This window comes from Vulpes lagopus, chromosome 10 (genome assembly GCF_018345385.1).
Source record: "Vulpes lagopus strain Blue_001 chromosome 10, ASM1834538v1, whole genome shotgun sequence".
NCBI lineage: Eukaryota > Metazoa > Chordata > Mammalia > Carnivora > Canidae > Vulpes > Vulpes lagopus.
The window spans coordinates 107,409,458-107,436,313 of NC_054833.1; the positions used below are offsets into that span (position 1 = coordinate 107,409,458).

Here is a 26,856-nt window from a genome sequence, read left to right on the forward strand (position 1 = left end):
CTTTCTCTCTCTCTCTCTCTCTCTCTCTCTCTCACACACACACTCTCAAATAAATAAATAAAACCTTAGAAAAAATAAGTCATCTCTACACCCAACATGGGGCTTGAACCTACAACCCCAAGATCAAGAGTCTTACACTCCACTGACTGAGCCAGCCAGGTGCCCATCAAAATAATTTTGATTGGGGATCCCTGGGTGGCTCAGTGGTTTAGCGCCTGCCTTTGGCCCAGGGCGCGATCCTGGAGTCCCGGGATCGAGTCCCACGTCGGGCTCCCAGCATGGAGCCTGCTTCTCTCTCTCTCTCTCTCTCTCTCTCTCTCTCTCTCTCTCTATGTCTATCATGAATAAATAAATAAATCTTAAAAAAAATCATTTTGATCCACAAATTGGCACCGCATCTTTTTTCCAAAATATTTAAAAAATTTGTTCTTAAACGTGTATATGAAGTGCGATTCTGAAGACAGAGAAAGTTAGAAGCTACCAACAGGTTTTCTTTAAGAAAACGAAAGGATAAAATAAATGCAGCTGCCTCCATTGCTGGGTTAGCTGGAATGATGGCAGAAACCTCTGCCCAGATAGGAGGAATTAAAGGAAATACATGTGTTCAAATTTTGACTTTGACAGATACACACACACATACACACACTGCTGTATAGTGTATATCTATGGTGTGTGTGTGTGTGTGTGTGTGTGTGTGTGTGTGTGTAGAAGCCAAGTTCTGAAATGCAGAAGGTTCTGGCTGCACATTAATATCCCATCCTGTCACTCTGCCTCAGGACCTTCTCCTTGCCTATCTGGGGACAGCATGTCTGCAACCCAACTGCGAAGAAAACGTTAGGCGTTTCTCTGTAAAAGGAGGCAAAATTCCCTCCTAGCAAGAACTTGTTTGTACAACTTCTGTTCTTGGGGAAACCTGGACTTTGGAATTCTGGGATTTCCAGGTTAGGATCTAGGAATCTATTTATCATAAAGGCAGGTGGAAAGAGATGTAAGAGATGTGTTCCATGCCTCTTGAAGAAAATATTTCATGCACTCAACAAATATGCATCAAGCACTTATTTTGTGCAAAGCAATGTGTAAGATTTGGGAAAAGGAAAGTGAATGGAATGGGTAGTCAAATTCACAGAGACAGAGAGAATGGTGGTTGCCAAGGGCTGAGGGAGGAGAAATAGTTAGGGTTTAATGGGTGCAATTTCAGTTTCGAAAGATGAAAAGAGTTCCAACGGATGGGTGGCAGTGCTGGTTGCACAGCAGTGTGAATATATTTAAAGCTACTGAACTGTACACTTAAAAAAGGGTTAAGATGGTCAATTCTGTCTTATGTATCTTTTACCACAATTTAAAAAAAAAAAAAAGGGACTGGTGTGTCCAGGGGCTTGCAGTCCCCTATTGACATCAGACATGAACAAATCATTCCAATATCTACTCTAGTCCAGAGCTGATATGTAAAGTACTGCAGAGCCTAGAGAAGTGATTACTAACCTTTAAAAAATATTTATTTATTTACTTGAGAGAGAGAGAGAGTGTGTGGGAGTGGGGCAGAGGGACAGAGTCTTAAGCAGACTCCTTGCTGAGTGAAGAGCCTGCCCAGGCTCCATCTCACGACCCAAAACTAAGAGTCTGGCCACTTAACCGACTGTGCCACCCAGGTGCCCTGTGATTACTAATTTTACCTGAGCAATCAGGAAAGACTTTTCACAAAGAGTGTAAAATTTAAGTACAGTCCTAAAGGATGAATACAAGCTTATCCGATGGACAGGTGAGGGGAAAAGAAAGCATTCGAGGCATAAGAAATAGTAGAGACTGCTCAGCGGGGAGCCTGCTTCTCCCTATCCCTTTGCCTTTTCCCCCTGCATGTGCTCTCTCAAATAAATAAATAAAATCTTTAATGATAATAAAAAAGAAATAGTAGGGACTAAGATGTGGAGGCAAAAAGCAGTATGCAGATGATCTGGGGCTGGTATGAGGTTGTCAGGGCATCTGAGGAGAAGGATGGAAAGGGAAGAAATAGAAAAGTTGGGGTGGGGGGAGGATCCAGAGCATAAAGGGCCTTGTGTGTCATGTGAAGGAGCCTGGGCTTTATCTCACGGGCCAGGGTAAAAATGTGAGCTGAGTACTGGACTTCAGCAGCTCTGCATTTGGAAAGACCTCTCCAGTTGCAGTTTCCTTGCCATGCTGACTGACCACGTACCTGTCGACTCTAGAGAATTAGAGTGGAACAAAGTGCAGGGTTAAGGAAACAGAAGTCCTAAGAACGAGAGTTTGTCCCAATGTACCTGTAACAGTTCACCCTTTCCTCAAGTATCATCTCAGCCCTGTTCTTATTAGTTCTGTCTCAACAGCCAAGGGGGCAGTAAGGCAGCCTGGGTCTGCATTCAGTTCTACTTCCTGCTGGTTTAACCTGTGCATTTATTTATTTATTTTTTAAGATTTTATTTATTTATTCATGAGAGACACACAGAGAGAGGCAGACACAGGCAGAAGGAGAAGCAGGCTCCATGCAGGGAGCCCGATGTGGGACTCGATCCTGGGACCCTGGGATCACGCCCTGAGTCAAAGGCAGACGCTCAACCGCTGAGCCACCCAGGTGTCCCTGACCTGTGCATTTAAATGTAAAACATTTTGGGCCTCAATTTTCTTAACTGTAAATAGAGTTAATAAGCTAAATATTTATTTCACAGGGTTGTTAGGAGGATTCCACAAGCTCGTAAATGTGAAAACCTTGGTGCTTTGCCTGGCATACAATAAGCCCTTGATAAATGTTATATTATTATTAAATACTAAACCTCCGAGAACATGCAATTTATTTAGAGCCAAGTTGCTATAAGAGCAAACAAACTGTGGGGTGATGAGTAATGAGCTGGGACAGACCCTAGAGCATCAATCTTGTCATTTCACGTCACCCCAAGGTACACTGAGTCAGAACTCCACCCTTTCAGAGGATGGAGCAGAGAAAAGTGGGCAACCCACTTCTGATCACAACCCAGAGGCCCACGTGACTCTCAGAGGAAGAATCGATTCTGATCAGGCTGTGGGGCAGAAGGAAAGTCCCAGAAGCCTCACTTCCCAGCCCACTAGCCCTAAGCATGTTGGGTCTGCTCCCTGCTGATCTCAGTTCTATGTATATCACGGGAAGTTGCTGGATGGTGTAGTCTGTGCTTGGCCTGAACTTTTGGCAAGAGGTAGTGGAACGTGAGGTAGAGTGCAAGGAAGCCAGGCTTGTTTCCTGTCCTGGGAGGTCAGGGCACCTGGGGCCAAGGCCAGCCCCAAACACTCTCCTCTAGCTGTTCCATCCTTCTCCAGGGCAGACAGTAAACAAGCTGTCAGGAGGTAGTCTGGCCTGTTTTCTTTTCAGGTATCAGGTTTTCAGGATCTGAAGCAGCCTTCTGTTAGCCATGATGTGTGCAGAAAATGCCCACATGGCTTGGTCTCAGTTCTTCAGAGAACACTGAGTCCTGGAGCCATGCTGCCAGGGTTCATCTACCACTGCTCTGCCACTTACTAGTTGTTGGAGAAGTGACTTACCTTCTCTGGCTTAGTTTCTTTATGTGTAAAATGGGGATATTAATCATACCTCAATGGATAATGAAGATGAAGTGAATTAATTAATGTAAAGCACTTAGATGTAAGTGCTATCACAGGGCAATTGCTCCAAGTATTTTCAGAGTTTCAATATATACTGAATTTTTCAGGATTGCAACTACCATATAAACTAAGAAAAGATAATATTTTCATTTGTTTAGAATTTTATACAGAGTAGTTTACTCTTTTGGACAATCAAGCTCCACAAAATACTTCTAGGCTGCTAATGTAAGATATCTGTATGATTTTCTATTGGTAGGTGTTACATTTGTGATGAATCTACATATAAGAACAACCAAATAGTTCATTATATCTTAGAGCTACTAGACATTTATGTATTAAAATTATGTTATTCTAGTATAAACGACTATCTTTTTATTTTTTCTTTACATTAAAGTTAGGACATTATAATGTTTTAAAAAATGTACACGTAGGTTAAGCTATACATTTCATTTCAGGAGAATAAAGGGGAAACACCGAAATATTTGTTATAATAAAAGTGTGTTGGAAAACAGGATCATAGAGGAAGAGAGGAAAAAATAAAATGACAAAATCAGAGAGGGAGACAAACCTTAAGAGTCTCTTAATCATAGGAAACAAACTGAAGGTCGCTGGAGGGGAGGGGGATGGGTGGGTGGGGGATCTGGGTGATGGGCATTAAAGAGGGCACGTGATGTAATGAGCACTGGGTGTTATATAAGAATGATACATCACTGACCTCTACCTCTGAAACCAAAAATATACTATATGTTAATTAATTGAATTTAAATACAATTTTTTTTTTTAAAAGTGTGTTATATCTGATATAGAGAAAGGGAGCTGACAGTAGATATTTCCAAATCTGGTGCTTAACTTTTACTCCCTTTATGATGTCACCCAAGACACCGTGGAGAATAAGATGAACCTTGTTCCAGGTGAATGAGTGAATTAAGTAAAAGGAAGAGGAGGAGATGCTATTCTTTTATTAGCACTAGGCCAATGTAAGCTACCAGCAACAACTGGAAATGAGTACTAGTTCTTCCTGGCATTAGCTCTGGAAACTTATAACCACTGTCTTTTCATGGACTTTATTTCCTCATTCATAAAATAAGACAGTTGGATTATTTCCCAAAGTCTGTTCCACGGAACATTATTACTTGGCATGCTTGTAATGAAGAAAGGGTTCCTCAATAAATTGAGTTGAGGAAACTGTTAGATTTCTTTGCTGCAGGCCTTCTCAGACCCTTTAATAGGTTAATATGTACCTAATAGCCAAGAGGAAAATATATAGTCGTATGCAGCATTTTCCACACTTACTTGACCATGAAAATCTTATGTTAGAGGAACAACTCAAGGTTAATAAGCCAAGGGATATTTTTGTGAAATGCAAGTTAAATAGTCTCGAAGGCCTCTTTCCCTTTAACATTCTAAAATTCTTCTCCTTCTTCTTTTTTTTTAAAGAGCTTCTGGAGAAGCTCTGTAAACTTTTTTTTTTTTTTTAAGATTTTTTTATTTATTCATGAGAGACACACAGAGAGAAGCAGAGACATAGGCAGAGGGAGAAGCAGGGCTCCCTGTGGAGAGCCCGATTAGGGACTCATCCCAGGATCTGGGGATCACATCCTGAGCGGAAGGCAGATGCTCAACCACTGAGCCACTCAGGTGCCCCAACATTCTAAAATTCTGAGTTTGAATGATAATACTTTCTTCTTGGCCTTTTTAGACCAGATAAGAAGGGTAAGGAACTAGGCTATCCTACAGAAAATAAAATAGTGTAAGTCTGATACAGAAGAGGAAGAAAAACCAAGTTCTAACATATGTAGATCTATGTAAATGATTATGCAGAAAGGCAGGAAGGGAGCAGTCTTAAATGTCAGGGCTTCTAAACTGTCACTTACGTTATCACTAGAAAAGGTTGAACATTGATATTTTAACAGTCACAGTAAGGTACTGAGTTGTAATCTTTTCCAGCTTCATTTCTCAAATCCATCACTACTGTCATAGATTTGGCCAAGTTACTGTTGAGAAAATTTATGGGACTATCCCCTGCTCCTAGGCACTGATCCCCACCTCTTCCCTCACAGATGAGTATAGTGAAGGCTGAATGTGGTTTTACACAAAATAGCATTTCCACATACCCTACCTGGCCCAGCAAAGTTGGTTGATTTGGGGGATGGGGTATCTGATCTTTGCTGAAACATTAAGTTTCTTCCCTGGAGCTTTTACATTTGGAGCCAGGAAGGGAATCTGAGTGTTGGATGTAAGAGCAACAACAGGCCACTGTCAGTGGTCATACTGCTGCCACAGGAGGAAAACCGGACTTTAGTGCAAAAGAATAAAGGTGAAATACAGAAGAAGCAGAGACAAGAAATGGAGCTTCAATTCCTGACTCTAGGAGTCACTGATAACCAGTTCCATACCAGCTTTTCCCACAATATGACTGTCCACCCCTTCTTTGGATTTGGTAGGCTAAAAAGTTCTCTTTGCTTAGCTAGTTCAGTCTAGGTGTCTGTTGCTTAAAGCTGAAAAAGTTCTGTCTATAATCACATGTCTCCACCAAACCAGCTTTCTTTGTCCATAAAGAAGAATGGAGGCTGCCATCCGAAAGCTGATGGACTGAACATATGTGTACACTACTGTTCTTTCCTGGAACCCCACTAACATGATAGTGAAAGGATACAAAATGGCCCTAAGTTATGAGAACAAAAAGCACTAACAAGGTGCAACAAAAGTTTAGATGCTAGAAAGAGCTGGATGAATTCTAGGGTCACAATCCTGATTTGCCCAGGTTAATAAGTTTTACGATTGGTGCATGTATATAGTTAAGTGTCCTCATTCATCCTCAGAAGTATCTTAGTTTAGATGATAAATTGATTCACTAAATCCAGAAGTAAGCCTAGTGTACTACAGAAACTCAATAAAGTTCTGGAGTTGATGGGTCATAGCTCTTAAAATGGAGGTGAATAGAAGTCACCTTCTATTGGAAGTTTGAGTAATAATTGGGTGGCCTGATGCCTTCTACTCTGTCCTAGGTGACTGCTCCTCCCCAACCACAGCAGAAGCTTGGAGTTTTACCCTTCAGAGGATCCAACCAGAGAGACTCTGGATAGATGGACATTAGGTGCTGATAAGGATGAGGCTACCACGTTGAAAACAGAAGGATTAAGTGAAAAGGAGGATTGCCATCCTCCTTCTTCCACTCATCTTCCAGAACCCTGGAAGCCGGGTTCACTTCCTTGGTAGGAGACCAGATGATTCTTCTCTGACCAGCCCCAAAGAAAAGACTTCAAAAGTGTCTTGGATTCTACCAATGAAAGGAAACCACTTGATGAAATGACTTGGCCAGATCATCTCCTTTTATAAAGTTCACCAGTCCATAAGTATTACCCATGCACACAGAGCATCATTAACTTTTAAGTGCTATGTCCTTAAATTTGCAGTAAGCTTAGAAAGTAGTCCAGATAAAGAGGAAGTGAGTGAAACGGTGTAGGAGATATCTCTCAGAAGATGAAACTGTTAGAATACTTGATATGTGTGAACCTTTGAAGAGATTTATGAACATTTAGCATGGGGGATAAATTGGTGATGGATTCACAGACAAGTAACAGATGTAAACCTGAGACATTTATTAACTTCAGAGAAAGCCAAGCCAAAATTCATACAAGAAAGGAACTGTAATCAGTCTATTATATGGCTCAGCTGTGGATAACAGTTACAGTCATGATAACATAAACACTAAATGCTCATAGAGCAAAAACTGTAATGTAACTATATAGAAAAAATGAGGGAGGAGAATGTATGTTTGTGGGGAGCATGTTAATAATAACTAATACATACTAAATAATAACTAATACATAGAATGTACTGAGTCTAAATGCTTTATATAACTAAGGTTGGGCAGCCTGGGTGGCTCAGTGGTTTAGCCCCGCCTTCAGCCCGGGGCGTGATCCTGGAGATCCGGGATCGAGTCCTTCCATCAGGCTCCCTGCATGGAGCCTGCTTCTTCCTCTGTCTGTGTCTCTACCTTTCTCTGTCCCCCTCTGGGTCTCTCATGGATAAATAATTAAAATCTTAAAAAAAAAAAAAAAAGAAAACCTACGTTTGCACAATAAGGTGTACACAAATGTTCATGGCAGCTATGCCACTTACTGGAAATAACCCAAAAGTCCATCAATTGATGAATGGATAAACAAATGTGGTATACTCACACAATGGAATATTATTCATCCATAAAAAGTTATGCAATCCCAATACAGGGCTACAATATGGATGAACTTTGAATGCATTATGCTAAGTGAATGGAGTCAGACGCAAAAGGCCACATATTACGTGATTTCTTTTATATGAAATGCCTAGAAAAGGCAAATCCATAGTAAGTGGATTTGTGGTGGCCAGAGTAGGGGAAGGTAGGGAATGGAGGGGAGTGACCAACTGATCCTAGCTATAGGGCTTCTTTTTGGAGGTAATGAAAATGCTCTGTAACAGTGGTGGTTGAGCAATTTTATGAATATACTAAAAACCCTAAATTGCTCACTTTAAAATACTTTATTTTTCATTTTTAAAGATTTTATTTATTTGAAAGAGAGACACAGCGCATGTGCACAATGCACACACACACACACACACACACACACAAGCAGGGGGAAAAGCAGAGGGACAAGCAGATTCCCCACTGAGTGTGGAGCATGATGCAGGGCTTAGTCCAAGAACCCTAAGATGATGACCTGAGCCAAAGTCAGACGCTTAACCAACTGAGCTGCCCAGAAGCCCCTTATTTATTTATTTTTAAGTAATCTCTATACCCAGTGTGGGGCTTGAACTCACGATGTTGAGATCAAGAGTTGCACGCTCTTCTGACTGAGTCAGTCAGGTGCCCCTGAATTGCACATTAAAAGGGCAAATTTTGGGCAGCCCGGGTGGCTCAGCGGTTTAGTGCCACCTTTGGCCCAGGGTGTGATCCTGGAGTCCTGGGATTGAGTCCCACGTTGGGCTCCCTACATGGAGCCTGCTTCTCCCTCTGCCTGTGTCTCTGCATCTCTCTCTCTCTCTCTCTTTGTGCGTGTTTCTCATGAATAAATAAATAAAATCTTTTAAAAAAGGGCAAATTTTATAGATATAAGTTATACCACAATTTAAGAAATTACATGAGGAAAAAAATACAAGACGAGGGGGAGTGGGGCTACTGTGCTATCAATGAACACAGCACACTTATTTACCTCCCTTTAGGTCAGCAGCAGCAGCCTGGCAGGAGTATCTTCATCTGCTTGGACCTGGCCTTGCCTTTCTTTCCTTCAACTTCCTTTAGGTTGGCTCTGACTCCAGCCTGGCATCACTCCTTTCCCAACACCTTCTAGCTCTGCTCTCTCAGCTACTGGCTCAGATCCTGGGACAAATACACCCCTGAAAAATGTCCCGGATACTATCCAGGGTTACCTAGCTGTAAACCCTCTTTAACTCAGTGGTTTAAGGGTATGACTTCTGAGTTGCTACCTCATATACAAATCTTGTATTTGACAGATGGTAGAGAGCCTTGGAAAAACAGGCATTCATTAATGACTAAACATTTGGTTGTTAACGTGTGGGAATGAACATTTGAGAAGTTGTGCTTCTGGTCTGACTGGGTCTTAGGAAGGAAAAGACAGCAAATTATATTGGGCTTTAACAGAGTAAGGCGAGCTTCTAAATATATATAACAGGTGTAAAAAATCATCACAGTTTTTTTGGCAACCCCTTGCCACAGAGAAGAGATGAGAAGTTTGCTATTTACAGAAAAAATAGATGGCTGAACAGGAACTGGAACTTGGTACAAGTCTCCACTTGATTAACTAAAATGTTACTTTAAATATTCTCAGCATGGGAAAGAAGCTGGCGATTGCTTAATGGATATTTTCATCTGCTCCTGGTGTAATTATTTGCTTTAAAATAATCTTTATTTGTTCTTTCTATTTTACTTTATTTTTAAAAAAATATTTATTTATTTATTTGAAGAGAGAGAGCATGCACGCCAGAGAGGGGAGGGCCAGAGGGAGAGGGAGAGAACCCCAAGCCGACTCCCCACTGAACGCAGAGTCTAACATGGGGCTCCACTTCATGACCTTGAGATAGTGACCTGAGCCAAAATCAAGAGCTGGACACTCAAATGACTGAGCTACCCAGGCACTGCTATTTTTTTTTAGTAAACTCTACACGCAACATAGGACTCAAACTCACATTCCATGCTCTACTTATTGAACCAGTCAGGTTCCCCTATTTGCTCTTTCTTTAAAAAATAAGCAGTTCAATAAAGTTAAGGAACAGTAGAGCCAGGTAGAGCACAGGTTTTAGAGAGGCACATCCTGGGTTTAAACCAGCTATGCCACTTACTAGCAGTGTGATCTTGAGCAGTTTGCTTAACCTCTGAGGGCCTTCTTTTAGTTATCTATAAAATGGGGACACCACCACCTATCCCTCAGCATTCCTGAGAGAATCAAGTGAGAAAATCCAGTTAATGCACCTAGCTCAGTGTCTGCTTTATGAAAGTAGATAGTGTTATTATTATTTGTGGTACTATATCCACTGCTTCATAGTGATAGGGAAGAAAGGGAGTAAACAATACTGTTGGATGTCAAATCATACCTGAACACAGGTAAGTCCTCTGGTTCACTAACTACAAAGCATCTAGGTTCTTCTACATTTTCCAGTCCATTTGGTATTCATAAGGAAGAATGAGGTGGCATATGTAATCATGAGATCCTTGCATAGAGTCGGAAGGCTGGATTCCATGTAATAAAGTCTGTCTTCTAAAACCTGAGATGACTGATGGTGTGAGTCTGGCATGATAAAGTGTAAGGTTCAAAAAGTTCCAGCCATGAAATAAATTGCCTATTCATTCAGATTGAATATAAAATTATCTTTGGTGGGTTTAAAAAAAAGTCATTCAAAACTCCAGTAAATCTAATGATAAGATGGTAGTGGTGGTTGTAGTCATAACAATCCCACCAGTATCGATGATGAGAAATAATCATTATCACTGTCATCTTCTATATTTACAACACTTTACGGCTTAGAGAGTTTCACATGTTATCTCATCTAATTCCTGCTATATTCATGTCAGGTGGACAGGACTGATGTGCAAATGAGATTCAGAGAGGTTAAGAGATTTGCACCAAGACCAGAACTTGCACCAAGTCCAAGAGTCCAAAAAATTATTCTTTGTGCCTCCTTATTCTCTCTATTCAAGTGTCAGAATTAAGTTCTTTCCAGGTAAGCAAGTCAGAAACACTGCTTCTCTTGTCTTTCTGAAGCTAGAGTATGTAGTATAGACACAGGAGAGAGAAAGAAAGGAAGACTGTGAGAAAGAAGAGACACCCCACACAGATCAGGCTTCTCAGGATGCAGCAATAATGAACAGGTGGAGAAGCCTAAGCATAAGAGAGAGAGGACTATGGAATTTTAGGGGCCCATTATGGGTTGAGTTGTGTGTCCCCCCCTCTTGAAAGATACAGTGAGGTACTAACCCCCACGACCTCAAAGGTGATTGTGATATGACTAGCTAAAGTCATACCAGAGTAAGGGGACCCCTACTCTAGCATGACTGGTGTCCTTACAAGAAGAAAGCCACATGGAGACAGAGACACACAGGGAGAACACATGTGATGACAAACGCAGAGTCTGGAGCTACATGGCTGTGAGCCAATACACACCAAACACTGTCGGCTAAGCTCGGGAAGCCTGCGAGAGGCAAGGAAGCACTTTCCTACGGGTTTCAGAGGGTGCACGACCCTGTCAACATTTTTGAGTTTGGACTTCTAGCCTCCAGAACTAGGAGACAGTAAAGTTCTACTGTCAGTGGTACTTTGTTAGGCAGCCCCAGGAAACTACTATGGAGCTCAAGTGGATCCTTTCTTCTAAGACTGATATGGAGTGGCAGCATCGACACTGAGAGAAAAGCAGGAAGTGTTTGGGCGGAAGAGACCATTTATAAATCTGGGACTTATTTGAAAGTCCCTCTAAGCCTCTCTCTCTCTCTTGACACTGTGAACAGTCTCCAACAAATGCTGAATTCTTCTTAAATGTCTTTTATGAATAATATCAATAATGTGCACACCCAGGCCCTGGCCAGTAGCAGATGATCAACAGAACTGCTGCCTTGGTCATCTGGTTGGAGCTTTACGCTCCCAGGAAGGGAAGAGCCTCTTTAATTTTGGTCCTGGAAGGGCTCTCTCTCCCAAGCACTTTCTCAAAGTTTATAGGGGAATAATTATTACCTGGAGCTTAGTCATGTTTATATAAATGTTCTTTTCATTTACTCCTCACACAGAGCCTTCAAGCTGTTAAAAAGAGCAATGTGTGAAACTGGCTCTGGGAAGGACACTGGGCCCATTTATTGTACTCATAACACAAAAACCACACTAAATGTTGTCAAAATAACTTTCGGGATAGAACAGAACCAATAAAGGAAGGAAAGTTTCCATTCTGTGTGTCCATTTACTTATAACTTGCCATTTGTGCTGTGTCAGAGATTAAGTGTCATGCCCTCTGAGGATCCCAGTTCTCGGCCTGGGCAGAAAGGAAACAAAATGAACCTTAGACTCACACACTCAATCTTTTGGAAAGACCACAGATAATTGCTGTAACCAAAAATGCCTAACATCATACACAAGCCATTTCTTTTTTTTAAGCCAGGATTTGCTTTCTCTCTGACAGAGAATGAGGAGAGTACCCTCCAGATACACAAATGTTAGTGAAACCACTATTCATAATGTTATCAGGAAGAGGCTTCTGTCATCAGAGTCCATCACTGGACTCAAAGAAGGAATTCAAAATCATTCCTGGAGGGAGCCCTTGCTGCTGTGGACTGTGGGCTGCCGGGGTTGGTGAAGGATCTCAAGATGGCTGGGCGAAAACTTGCTCTAAAAACCATTGACTGGGTAGCTTTTGGGGAGATCATACCCTGAAACCAGAAGGCCATTGCCAACTCCTTGAAATCCTGGAATGAGATGCTTACCTCCAGGTTGGCTACTCTTCCTGAGAAACCACCTGCTATTGACTGGGCTTACTATAAGGCCAATGTGGCAAAGGCTGGCTTGGTAGATGACTTTGAGAAGAAGTTTAATGCCCTGGAGGTTCCTGTACCAGAGGATAAATACACTGTCCAGGTGGATGCTGAGAAAAAGATGTGAAAAGCTGTGCTGAGTTTTTGTCTCTCTCAAAGGCCAGGATTGAAGAATATGAAAAAGAGCTGGAGAAGATGAAGAACATAATTCCATTTGATCAGATGACCATTGAGGACTTGAATGAAGTCTTCCCAGAAACCAAATTAGACAAGAAGAAGTATCCCTATTGGCCTCACAAGCCAATCAAAAATTTATGAACTTGAGTTGGGGGGAAAGACCTGGCCCTCATATTATAAACGTTGGACATTTAAAAAAAAATTATTCCTGGAGGGAGGCCTGGGTTTGGCTCAGAATCTGACTTAGCCATCAGTTAATATTAATCCCAAACTCTTCCCCCTGAAGATGCTTCCAGGGTATTGCTTATTTTTTTAATTTTTTAATTTTTTAAATATTTTATTTGTTTATTCATGAGAGAGAGAGAGAGAGAGAGAGAAAGAAAGGCAGAGACACAGGCAGAGAGGGAGAAGCAGGCTCCATGCGGGGAGGCCGATATGGGACTTGATCCTGGGACTCCAGGATCATGCCCTGGGTCGAAAGCAGATGCTTAACTGCTGAGCCACTTAGGCATCCCCAGGGTTTGCTTATTTTTGAAGACAGGACCTGGTGTTAAGACTTGTTGATCACCTCAAAGGAATGATTTCTTTTTCTTTTTTTTTTCTTTTTTATTTATGATAGTCACACACACAGAGAGAGAGAGAGAGAGAGAGAGAGGCAGAGACACAGGCAGAGGGAGAAGCAGGCTCCATGCACCAGGAGCCCGACGTGGGACTCGATTCCGGGTCTCCAGGATCACGCTCTGGGCCAAAGGCAGGCGCCAAACCGCTGCGCCACCCAGGGATCCCCAAAGGAATGATTTCTAAAGCCTACTACTTCTTTCCTACTAGACAGAGTATAGGTTTTTTTTTTTTTTTTACCCCTAAAATTAGTGATTAGAAAGAAGAAAAGCTATGCTCAAGGAATTACCTTTTAATATTAAAAAGCAAGGGAGAAAGTTTTATTTTTTTATTTATTTTTTTTATAAGATTCTTTTTATCCTACTCACTTTATTTATTTATTTTTTATTTATGATAGTCACAGAGAGAGAGAGAGAGAGAGAGGGGCAGAGACACAGGCAGAGGGAGAAGCAGGCTCCATGCACCGGGAGCCCGACGTGGGACTCGATCCCGGGTCTCCGGGTCTCCAGGATCGCGCCCTGGGCCAAAGGCAGGCACCAAACCGCTGCACCACCCAGGGATCCCCAGGGAGAAAGTTTTAATATAAAATACTGGCACTTTTTAAAAAAAGACTTTCTTTTCCTTTTCTTTCTTTTTTTTAAGTAGGTTCCACATTGGCCCAGCATGGAGCCCAGTGTGGGACTTAAACTCACAACCCTGAGATAAATACCTGAGCTGAGATCAAGAGTTAAAGGCTTAACTGACAGAGCCACCCAGATGCCCCTGAAAAATAAAAACAAAATCTTCAGAGGTGCCTGGTGGCTCTGTTGGTTAAGCCTCCAACTCTTGGTCTCTGCTCAGGTCATGATCGCAGGGTTGTGGGATCAGAGCCCTGGGTCAGGCTCTGCGCTCGGTGGAGAGTCTGCTTAGGATTCTCTTCCTCTCCCTCTGCCCCTCCTCTGCTTTCTCAGGAATAGTCTATCTCTTAAATGAATGAATGAATGAATGAATGAATGAATTATTTTATTTTTCAGTAATCTCTATCCTCACTGTGGGGCTTGAACTCACAACACCCAGATCAAGAATCACACAAAATGCTGCCACATTTATTCACTGAAAACCCACGTACAAAGTTCTCAAGTACTTCACACTGCTTCTAAGAAGTCAGCTTTCTGTAAACTATGTAGAGGACTATAGTAGTAGTTATCCAAATCATTCTAGAACTATAGTCAGTCCCAAATCACTCACACCTTTTTTTTAAGATCATCAACTTTTTTTTCCTATTACATAAACAGCCAATTTATGTTCTATAAAGTTGCTATGAACACTGAATTAGTGAATATTGAACCATGGCTCCTAGGGGAAATACAGGTTTAGGTTTCTGAGAGCCTCTGGTCACTCCAGATCACTTACTTTGTATTTTTTTTAAGATTTTATTTATTTATGCATGAGAGACACACACACAGAGAGAGAGAGAGAGAGAGAGACAGAGACATAGGCAGAGGGAGAAGCAGGCTCCATGCAGGAAGCCCGATGTGGGACTCGATCCTGGGACTCCAGGATCACATTCTGAGCTGAAGGCAGACACTTAACCACTGAGCCCCCCAGGTGTCCCAAGATCACTTACTTTTAAAATCTTTTTTTTTCCCCTCTCTTCTTCACATTCTATCATCTCTATTGTTCTATCTTCAAATTCTTTTAGTCTTTCCTTGGTCATCTCCATTCTGCTTTTAATCACACTCAGTGATTAAAAATAATGTCAAGTATTGTAGTTTCTTTTTTTTTTTTTTTTTAGTATTGTAGTTTCAGTACTAAACATCCACTTGGCTTTATTTTTTAAATTATTTCTATTTCTTTGCTGAGTTTTTTTTTTTTTTTTAGTTTTTACATTTTAGAATTAAAAATAAAATTTAAACTCAACATATCGTGTATTATTAGTTTCAGAGATAGAGTTCAGTGATTCATCAATCATACAATATTTACTGAAATTTTTAAGTTTTTATTAATTGTAGGTATACTTCTTCATTTTTTTAAAGACTTTATTTATTTATTCATGAGAGACACAGAGAGAGAAAGGCAGAGACATAGGCAGAGGGAGAAGCAGGCTCCATGCAGGGAGCCCCATGTGGGACTCCAGGATCACACCCTGCGCTAAAGGCAGGTGCTCAACCACTGAGCCACCCAAGCATCCCTCTCTTCTACTTCATTAAGGATAATTATAATAGCTGCTTTAAAATCCCAACATCAGGATTGTCTTGGGGTTGGTCTCAGCTGATTTTCTTTTCTACTGAGAATATTTCCATTTTCCTGGTTTTTCATATATTGAGTTACTTTGGACTATATCCTGGATATTATGAATGTTAAATTATTAAGACCCGAGATTTTGTTCTTCTGCTTCTTCTTATTTTAAAGCAGGTACTTATCTTGCTTGGTTCAGGGGTCAGTTCTACATGTAGGCTGCCAGAATTTGGGACGCCTTTCTCTAGATCTATCCACTCCAGGATTTCCCTTCTCTGTCCTGAAGCTGTGGTTTCCCCAGAGTCGGTGTTCTGGTTCCCCAGGTTAGAAAGACTTGTGATATTTCCACCAGTGCCCCTTTTGCATTGCATTCATTCCCAAATAGACTTGTCCTTAAGTTAAAAGCCAAAAAAATGGAAACTCACCCTGTACGGTGCCTCTCTTCTGACCACGGACTCCCCATGAGAGTCTGCCTGCAGTTGAGCACTTTCCAGTGTCTCAAGGCAGCTGCTTACTATATTATGCCCAGAATTTATACCTGTTATCTGAAGGAGGGCTTGTCTGGTAGGCTATTACTCAGCCATGACTGCCCCAATTATTGTCTTTGGAATGCATTTTATGAAAATCGATGTTCTAAACATTTATAATATTTAAAATAAACAAGTCACTTTGCAAAGACCTGGGAAGACCTGGAGAGTTAGGCACAGTTTTTTCATTCTGTTGTTCCATTTACCCCCTCCACGTTTGGGAAGGCTGTTCTTGGGCAGCCCGGGTGGCTCAGAGGTTTAGTGCCACCTTCGGCCCAGGGCCTGATCCTGGAGACCCGGGATTGAGTCCTACGTCAGGTTCCCTGCATGGAGCCTGCTTCTCCCTCTGCCTGTGTCTCTGCCTCTCTGTATGTGTGTCTGTCTTTCTTTCTTCTTTCTTTCTTTCTTTCTTTCTTTCTTTCTTTTTCTTTCTTTCTTTCTTTTTTTTTTTTGTGTGTGTGTCTTTCATGAATAAATAAATAAATAAAATCTTTGGGAAAAAAAAAAAAGAAAGGCTGTTCTTAACTCTGAGCCAACACTAGAAGGCACAGGTCTAAACCTACCTCCTCCACTGGGTACACCTAGTAAATTTAATTTTCAGTAAGAGTAAGGCAGAATAGGTTAAAAGGGAGTTCCTTCAGCTTCTCCTGGGCTTCAGGCTATAATGGGAATAAATCAACAGTTACTAACTGGTCAAAACAAGGCTGAGCAGAGAAAACAAGTTTTTCAGTAAGAAAGTGAATGCATTATCTCCCTCCAGTACAGGTATTGTGTTGACTGCACAAGACTCTGGCTACTTGCAAATGAGTGGGGTGGTGATGTCTTCCCTCTCTGAGCTAAATCTATCTTCTGATCTTCTGAAGCCCCATCTCTTACTGGACTCTCTGCCTCCTTTCCAAGCTGCCAGAACCACAGAGGTCCTTGGCAGGCACATCTACCAGCAAGAGAAAATTCACTGAAACCTGGCATTATCTTTTGGCACTCTGTAACTTCAGAAATAGTGATTAGAAGGGAAACACACACACACACACACACACACACACATGCGCGCGCGCGCGCACACGCGCGCACACACACACAACTTCATCAACAAAGTAGCATTTTCATTTCAGCTGTTCCTGAGGGCAAAACAGCAGAAAAGATAAATACTAGATTGAAAGCTTTGTGGTGATCTCCGTTTCTCATTAAAATGCCCCTGATTATAATCACACCTACGATTACAAGATTTAACGCACCTGGCCTTAAGGATGCACCAGGAAGAGGAATCATACGTTCATCCCATCCCATTTCCTTTTCTTTATTCACTGAGTAAGCACAATTTATAAATTTCCGTGAGTGCAGGATAGAGCTGGTTTGGAGAACAGGAGAGGTTTTCCATTCACATGGCTTTTTGAAAGTGACAATAATCTTCCATGGCCACAAATTATTTTAGCACTGGTGAGACCAAGAGTGTTGCTTTCATTGGCTACACACAGATGTGAGAAATCTGGGTAGAGTTTCTATTTCTTCTCTCACTTTACTAACCAGGTATTTTGCTGTGCTTCTCACACCACACATAAACACACTCTCTCACACTCACTCTCACTCACTCTGTAAGTGTGTGCACTTAGAAAGGGTTTTTGCCACTTTTTTTCAAAATTAATTTCTTTTTTAAAGATTCTACTTATTTATTCATGAGAGACACACAGAGGCAGAGACATAGGCAGAGGGAGAAGCAGCCTGATGCAGGCTGCTGAGCCTGATGTGGGACTCGACCCCAGAGCCCAGGGATCATGCCCTGAGCCGAAGGCAGACACTCAACTGCTGGGCCACCCAGGTGTCCCAAAATCCATTTTTATTTATAGAAAATAAACACTTATTCCAGTTTCAACTGTTATACCTGAAGTTGCTAATAAAAAAATTAAAATAATCACTTAATTATCCTGTTTTGACTAAGACAATTGAAGCTGGCTTAAAAAAAATTGAGCAGGGTGCCTGTGTAGCCCAGTTGGTTAAGTGTCCAACTCTTGATCTCAGCTCAGGTCTTGATCTCAAGGTTGTGAGTTCAAGCCCCTCATTGAACTCCCAGCATTAAAAAAAACCTCTCATTTTAAAAGAAAAGAAAAGAAAAAAAAAAAAGGAAGAAAAAAAATATTCAGCACCATTTGCTCATAGGCCTTTCAGTATTTGTTCTTAAAGTTTCTGGAACTTTCCTATCTGTAAAGTACAGGAATTACTACACTACAAGAGGAAGCCTCTCTGGGACAACCAATGAGAAGTTAAACAATTGTCATAAAAGGAATCAATGTATATTTAGCATGGTAACTTGGACTATACAACGATCCCCTCCCCTCCAGCTCAGGAGAGACATGCTTCTTTAAAAAAATAAAAATAAAAATAAAATTAAATTAAAAAAAAGGAGGGGCATGATTCTAATCACTGAGGTATGAAGAGTCAGATTGTTATTTGCTGTTAGAATTAGCTAATAATGGGATCCCTGGGTGGCGTAGCAGTTTAGCGCCTGCCTTTGGCCCAGGGCGCGATCCTGGAGATCCGGGATCGAATCCCACGTCGGGCTCCTGGTGTATGGAGCCTGCTTATCCCTCTGCCTGTGTCTCTGCCTCTCTCTCTCTCTCTGTGTGACTATCATAAATAAATAAAAATTAAAAAAAATTTAAAAAAAGAATTAGCTAATAATTAACAGTAAATCCCTGGCACCAATGCCAGGTCTTTAATATCCTTGTGATTTTAGGAAAATCTGTAAATAGTTCGGATTTAATTCAATTTATTCAGAAATCAAACATGTTTAAAAGGTTCACTACTCTGGCAGAGTATCTGCTGGTTTAGTATCTATATATATATATATATAATACGTGTAGATAAATCATAGTCTTAAAGTATACTTAGAAATACTGCATTATTCAAACCCAAACCTATTTTAACAAAATGTCTATAATTAAAAGCAGCTGATGAAATGAAATCCAAAGTTATGACAAGGGAGACTCACTCTCACTTGAAACTGTGCTGCTTAGAGAACTTTAAACAGCATGTACCTTAAAGCCATTCAAGGACAGGTAAGGAGACACCCTCTCCTCATTCTTCACCATAGCATTCCTATCAAGGATGGGTCAGAAATTAATATTTCTAAATAATTCAGAAGAGTCCATAGAAGTATTAAAAAGACTTTTAAGAATATCTTCTGTCTATATCTGTGAGATGTAGTGCTCATCAGAGTTTCCGAATAGCACAAAATCAGAGGCAAGTCCATACACTCACTCAGAAGAATGGGAGGTGGACTGTTAGGTCATCCTTAGCCAGAGCTTCTGCGGGCTTTTAACTACATGCTGACTACCGATGTGAGTCAGGTGGACTTTTGTGAGAGAATGATGTTTGGTGGCCAGGACCTCTTTGGGGCATTTCTTCCTAAGTGGAATACACAACAGCTAAGGGAGTAGGAGAGGTAACAGAGGGAAACTACTCTTTCCAGCTCAGAAGGAACTGATGAAGCCCATATATGTATTCAAAAAGCTCATGGGATCCTCTAGCTATGGATAGTGGCTAATGTGGTCATCCAGAATCGGAATGTTTTCCTTTTTTTTTTTTTTTTTTTAAAGATTTTATTTATTTATTCATGAGAGACACAGAGAGAGAGGCAAAGACACAGGCAGAAGGAGAAGCAGGCTCCACGCAGGGAGCCTGACATGGAACTCGGTCCCGGGTCTCCAGGACCACGCCCTGGGCTGAAGGCGGCGTTAAACCACTGAGCCACCCGGGCTGCCCAGAATGTTTCCCTATATAGCTCCAAAAATTCTGCAGAAAGATTCATGGGACACAATGGCCCACAGATAAAATGAATAGTAATAGTTATAGAAGCAAGAGCTCTCACTCAGTGTCTTCTAAATTTCTTTATCTGGTTGATGTAGTGTAAGAGACTAATGGTAACTAAGTTCCGTCATTGTTGGGTATCCCTGCCCACATGTCCCACAACCTCACTCTCAGAGCATTGTGTGTACAGCCCAAAGACTAGGATGAGATCTCAGGAGAATACAAAGAAATTCATCAATTGTGTGAGGATGGGTAACAGATGCCTCCATTTTTGAGAAGCTTTTGGAGAAGGAGAGGATGGTAAGTCTTAGGAAAAATACCTCATTTTGACACATAGAGACTTTTTATGGTAAGCTGACCAGATCAGTTCTGCTGGAACCTATTTAAAGCACCTCCTGAGCAATATCTCTGTAATCATGAGACAAAAGGTGGATCTTATGGTTCTGGAGCTCCAGATGCTGCAAAAGTGCCTCCACAATGCTGGCCTGCTCAAAATATGGAACAGAAGGTAAAGCCCAAGAAATCAAGGGCTATCACTGAATAAAACATCAGGCTCAGACCTTCCCAAATCTTGTACCACTCACAGCTGGAAGTTGAAAACCCCTGTAAAAGCACATCTCAGGACTTCCAACCACACACACCGAGCCTTGGTAGAAGACGTGCAGTCACTGATAGGTGAAAAATTTGCCTGAGAATTTCCATGAGTGAAAAGAAGAGAAAGCTGGGGAGGGGGAGATATGCAGATAGACTGCAAGCAGGGGCACAGCCAGTAGCGCCACCTGAACCCATTACTCCCTCATCCTGTGACCTTGGTGTACGATGGCCGCATCTTACCCCATGCTGCCCGGCACAGCAGTGTGGAGCACCCGGTGCTGCAGTGCCCAGAGCAGGGCAGGACCAGCCATCAGCCAGGCACAGCCTATAGCCCATGAGGGCTGTGCTAGCCACAAGAAATAGTGAGGAGTGAGGAGCACCAGGATGTGCTGATTGCCACAGCTCACTTACAGGGTTTTATAGATTTACTTTAATAGTGTTATAACTCATATTTTATAAGTTTTTTTTTAATTTATTTATTCAGAGAGAGAGAGAGAGAGACTGAGAGGCAGAGACACAGGTAGAGGGAGAAGCGGGCTCCATGCAGGGAGCCCGACGCGGGACTCGAGCCCGGGTCTCCAGGATCAGACCCCGGGCTGCAGGCGGTGCTAAACTGCTGCACCACCGGGGGTGCCCATAACTCATATTTTAAACTAAAATTTTATTTTGAAATAGTTTTAGATTTACAGATAAGTTGCAAAGACAGCACAGAGAATTCCTGTATGCCCCTCATCTAGTTTCCCCTATTGTTAACAATTTTCATAACAATGGTTATTTGTCAAGAGTTTTGTAGATTTTTTTCTTTTTTTAAGTAGTCTCTACACCCAGAATGGAGCCCAATGCAGGGTTGAACTAACAATCCTGAGATCAAGACCTTGAGATCAAGACCTGAGCTGATATCAAGAGTCAGACATTTAACCAACTGAGCCACCCAGGTGCCCCAAGAGTTGTGTAGATCTTGAGGATGGATGAAAAACACTTTCTTGCAGAGCAGATTCTCATCAAGGGCAGTGTGTACCTGACAGCAATTTATTTAATTAATCTGCATTGTTGAGTTGTGATCTCTGTGTCCCCACCACTAACTAGGTGATAACTAATGAGTCTATGCTTGTACAAAAATGGTGTCAGGAACTTGATATGACAAAATTCTATCATGAATAAAAGCCTGTAGGTCTGACAAAACAAACATTCTTCTAATAGCTTCACTGACACATAGTTAAATACTGATGTGCCATGAGCATTATGGATGCCAGGGAGTGAATTATTAATGTAAGCTCTCTCTATAAACTCAACTGGGAATGTGATTCCATTAAAATCAAGAGGAAAATTAATTTAGAGGTCACTCGTTCTTAGCACACATATGGATATATATACTTTCTTCTCGTATTAGCCATACACTGGGGAGAAATGCAGCCAGACTCACTTGGAAGAGGAAAAAAGTTTAATTTATGCATCAACTAAAATCTCATGGATTGAATTTACAGCTAGAAAGGAAACATGTTTCAAATGAGGTCCTTTAGTAATTCAGCATGAACAACGAAATGAATCAGGAAGACAAGTCACTAAAGTTCAGGCTACAGAGGCAGGCATAGTGTATTCTAGTTAGCTCACCTGGAACCTGCCCCTCTGAGAAGAAGGCCAGGACTCAGAGTCTCAAACCTATAAACTTGTGCTCTGGTTTTCCTACAGCAGTTAGAGTGTAGTTTGCCTATTACAGAGGAAATAGGGACTCTTACTAAAGTCGCAAACAGTATTCTTGCAACAAAATAAAACCTCTGTGGATGGATTCATCTGCATGAGTTCATCCAGGGAAAAGATCTGAAGCTGCCTTGGTGAAAGGAAGACTGATAAACAGATAAAAACCAAAAAAGCAGGGAAGCTGCAAATGATCAGAAACAGACTTACCTCAGTAGCTTTCTGGCTGAGGCCCCGAAGCAGCAGCACAATCACATGGATGGCAGCTCTGCGCACTTGAACTTCAGAGTCTGTTTTAGCCACAGCAATCAGGCAAGTTGTTACCTAGGAGGTAAGAGAAAAAGTCAATAAAAATCAGGGTTGCACAATTACTGAAAGCTTTTCAACTGTGTTCCACTTTCTACACGTTCATTGTGAACAATCGGGCTTAGACAGGGGTGGATAGTTTCCTCATTCTCAATAAAGAGGGAGAGATCTAGCACTGGTGATCTTGATTTAGTTTGGCTTTTCTGGAAAAGGGCAAAATTGGGTTTAGAATTCAGGAGGAAGCTTAGGGAGTCAGAAGGGATGTGTGTATATAATAAGAGGTATGGTCGAATTCAAATATTTCCTGAAAAATGGGTAGAAATGTTACTTTGGGGACACTAAATAGAAGGAAGGAAAGGAAAGGAAAGATGGCCCAAAACATAAGTGGCTTCTAGGGACTGAGGACCGTGGAGATTTAGCTGAGCAGGCCTTGAGCCCCACATGAACATCAACGAGCCACTGATGAAAGTTATAGCTCAGGGATAGAGAGATACATAAATAGACTGATCTTCAGCATGCCCAGATGTCCCAGTCCTGCAAATCTAGCATACCCGACCATGTCAGTCACCGGGGCCAATTTCAGAGTCTCCCTGGGCTTCTTCATGTATGGAATAGGTCTTTCAGTGCTTATTTACTTTAAAAGACAGCTCTATGACAAAAAAGACTAGAAATTACTTGCACAGCATTGTGCCAGATATATAGCTAATAATTATGTATAAGAACGTTTCCATACCCTGTTACCACTCTGCCCCTGCCCTACTCCTGGTAAGTGCAAAAATATTTTAAAACCTCAGTAGAGAGATACCACAAAAAAGCAAAAAATCTCTCTGAGGCATTCATGCAAGATTTAAAAATTAAAAACAAAAAAATCTTGAACGTGTAACCAACGGCATCGACAACCTGAAGGTGTTATTCAACTGGTCTCTCACATACTTTGTCATTTCATTTAGTGTGTGAGTGTATTTCTTGGCCAATCATAGAAAGATTTCGAACCATGATAAGAAAATAGCCAGATTGTGTGTTTGGAAACATGTATAAATACATATTATGTTTAAAGAATGGTTTTTAAAAAGGTTTAAAAAAGAATACAGGCACAAACGAGGAAATAGGCTTGTGCAGAAATTTTAACTATGCAGGTTGTATTTTTCACAGCTTTCAAACAGTTGGGCATAGTTCAAAGAGTCTAATTAATCAGTGATGGCAGAGAGATTAGAAGAAGTAGCTTGTTCTTAAATATAATTGCATCTGTGATGTACTGGCACTTAATCAAGTTGTACATCTATTAGACAATCTTGCATCTTGCAAGTGAAGGGAAATCCCAGAAACGCTCAACTCTTTGGGGGCTGTTTCTCAATAAAATCCAGCAAGCTGCTTCTCCTTTTTGACCTAGGACACCCTGACCCAAGGGCATTGGTGGCTTCTATGCCTCTGGCATTAACGGTAAAAGCAATTCAATCCTAGGAGGAATTCCTTGGGCGATCTCCAAACAGGTAACAATATAATAGCTACCTCCACTTGCAGGCTTAGTATTTACAAGGCAAGAGCTGAAATCAGAGAGACAAGTTAGAGCTAGGCCTGAGTCCCTCTTGACACATGAGGTTTAGCTTATTCAGTCTGGTAACTAAAGCACAAAAACCAGCCTGGGGTCACATAATGTGCAGATGTTCCCAAACCTTTTGCCTGCCTCTTCCCAGGTTTAGTTTGGGTCCTAGGTTTCCAGTTTGGTGGACCAAGGCTTCCTGGCCTAGAACCATGCTGGTGTCCAGCTTTGCCACATTATGCTGCAGGCCATGGTTGGGCCTCAGCTTTCAGTGGGTCTGGCCCTGGCTGTGGGGCATCAATTCCACAATTGGGATAGACAGAAGAATCCTGGCTGGTAAAGGGTTTCCCCTGCAAGGCCAATGCTTGAATCGTTGTGCCACTTTGAAGGTACGATGGGGAGAGGAGCTGGTTATTACAAGCCTTGCCTCCTGCTTACTACAGGCTGCTAGTGACTTATGCACCAGACACGACTCAGCCCATCTGCAATCAGCCATCCGGGATAGTCAGGAAGAGGCCCGTAAACAGAAGAGAGTTCACGAGCCTTCCTCAATACCTCTGTCACAAGGCCCATCTCCTATGAAATGTATGATGGCCAATTATGCAAAATGTTTTTAAAGCATGAGAATTTTACTATGTTCTTGCAGATATCATCTAGAGACAAGAAAGGCCTCTGTTCAGGCCAAGCTCCCATAACCAGCTTACAACGTTGGTCTCCTGCAGGCCACTGGGGCAGACCGCTCGTCAAACCCTCGAAGCAGGGAGGATACATGGCTGCTCTCTTCCATCTGCCCAATCCGAACAAGTGGTTCCCATAGTCTCTCTCACCTTCAACCCCAAGGACACACTTAATGTTGCCTTCAACCTCTAAAAGGCTTGGCAAATAGATGATGTAAGGTCTTTACTAATTTATGAATTGGTGTAATATTTCCATTCTAAGTCCTCCCAGAGGGCGAAACCCATCCTATGTGATCTTCATGTTGCCTGCCTTCAGGGTCAGTACACCTATTCTAATAACACTGTGGAAGGCTTCCTCTTCCCTGGCTAAAATACTTATATCCACTTCTGAGAGACCTACAAAGAGGAGGATGATTATTCTGGAAGTACTAAAAATCAGCTTAAGCAATTTAACATTTGGAACCAACAGAAATATGGATAAATGTCACTCTTTAAATAACCGGCACATATCAAGCAAGATCAGAACCATGTAAATAAAGATATTACAAAGGGCATGATTGCCACAAACCAACTTTGGGAAATTCTAGGAGAGAAAGTACCAGAGCTGAGGTATGTATCATGAAAGCGTGACTTCAATTTCCTGACTGCATCTTCATCCCTTCTCCTAGAGCATTCTTTATTAACATTTCAGTTGGTCTGCTCACTTATCCAAAAAGAAATCATCTGTCCTTCTATTTTGTAAACTAAGAAACCTTAAGAACAAAAGCAGTATAGTCTCCAATTCATACATGCTCAGCTTGCTCACTTAACCTGCCATGAAAGAGAACCATGGTGGCTACCTCAGCTTCCCCATGGTTTCCAGGACATGCACTGGAGTCCTCCTCTCAGGGGTCCCCCTATCCTCAAACTGCACTTAGGCAACTGCACCAATCATGGCAAGACTGGTAATTCAGTGGGGTCGGAGGTGATGGCATCAGACCCTAAAGCTCAGGTTTATGGAATTCTGGGCACTACATTTAAAGTGGATTGCCCCATGGACTTCTCACCTTGGGCACATCTTACTTGATGAACTGAGGATGGGCCTCTCACCGTGGTTCCTTTAAATCATATTTACTTTCCACAGAACTTTCTGTGGCAGATATAAAGAGATAAAGATGAAAATGCCAATCACGATTTCGTTTCAAGCAACAAAGCTCTTGACAAGAATAAGGAGGAATAGGGGAAAATAATAATGCTCTTCAAACAGGTTAAATCTTGACATCAACAGAGAGGAAGAACCTGAATTTCCAGTACAGAGACTGAAGGGTTGATCCTATCCTTTATATTCTTCTCTACTGGCAAACACCGTCACAATAGAGACAGTGCCCAAATATGGACCACCCAACAGGTAGGACAGCTTTCTTCAGAGGCCCAACAGCTACAGCAATGATCTCTCAGATCAGATCATGTTAGAAGAGACTATGGTGGCTAGTTTTTTCAATTCTTTTTTTTTTTTTTTTTTTTTTTTTTAGTTTTTTCAATTCTGTATCAAAACAAATTACATGGGACACCTGGGTAGTTCAGTCGATTAAGCATCTATTGATTTTGGCTCAGCTCATAATCTCAGGGTTGTGGGATTGAGCCCAGTGTAGGGTTCTGCACTCAGTGAGGAGTCTGCTTGGGACTCTCTCTCTTCCTCTCTGCCTCTCCCTACTCTGTGCATGCACTCTCTCTCTCAAAAAGAAAAAAAAAAGTTAGATAATTTCCTTCTTCTGCTTTGGCTTTCCAACTCACTCAAACTAAAAGCCAAAGCCCTTAAAAGGCCCCACTTAGATGGCCACCACCTCTCTGACACACTGGACTTGCTATTCAGTAGCATGTCAAGCATGTACCTGCATCAGGGCCTCTGTACTTGTTGCTCCCTGCACCTAGAATGCTCTCTCCCCAGGTATCTCTCTAGATAAGTCCCTTGCTTCCCCTTCTGGTCTTATCTCAAATGTCACTCATCAGTGAAGCCTTTCCTGTTCATCCAAGTTCACATACCAGAGCAAGCTCCCCTTGTGCCCCTTATCTTACTAGATTAATTTCCTTAGCTCTTAATCCATCTGACATAGGACATATTTGTTT

The 26,856-nt window shown here is 41.7% G+C and overlaps 1 protein-coding gene and 2 pseudogenes across 2 annotated transcripts in view; 1 reads left to right on the forward strand and 2 right to left on the reverse strand.

Annotated features, from left to right (window-relative positions):
* TANGO6 (transport and golgi organization 6 homolog) overlaps nucleotides 1–26,856 on the reverse strand; it is a 202,862-nt gene that overhangs the window by 18,189 nt on the left and 157,817 nt on the right. For both annotated transcript variants that reach the window (XM_041769887.1, XM_041769888.1), the window contains exon 17: nucleotides 22,438–22,551. In XM_041769887.1, coding sequence (XP_041625821.1) covers nucleotides 22,438–22,551 — 114 coding nt within the window. The remainder of the gene's footprint in view (nucleotides 1–22,437; nucleotides 22,552–26,856) is intronic.
* On the forward strand, nucleotides 12,385–13,105 carry LOC121499348 (annotated as a pseudogene).
* On the reverse strand, nucleotides 19,178–20,738 carry LOC121499351 (annotated as a pseudogene).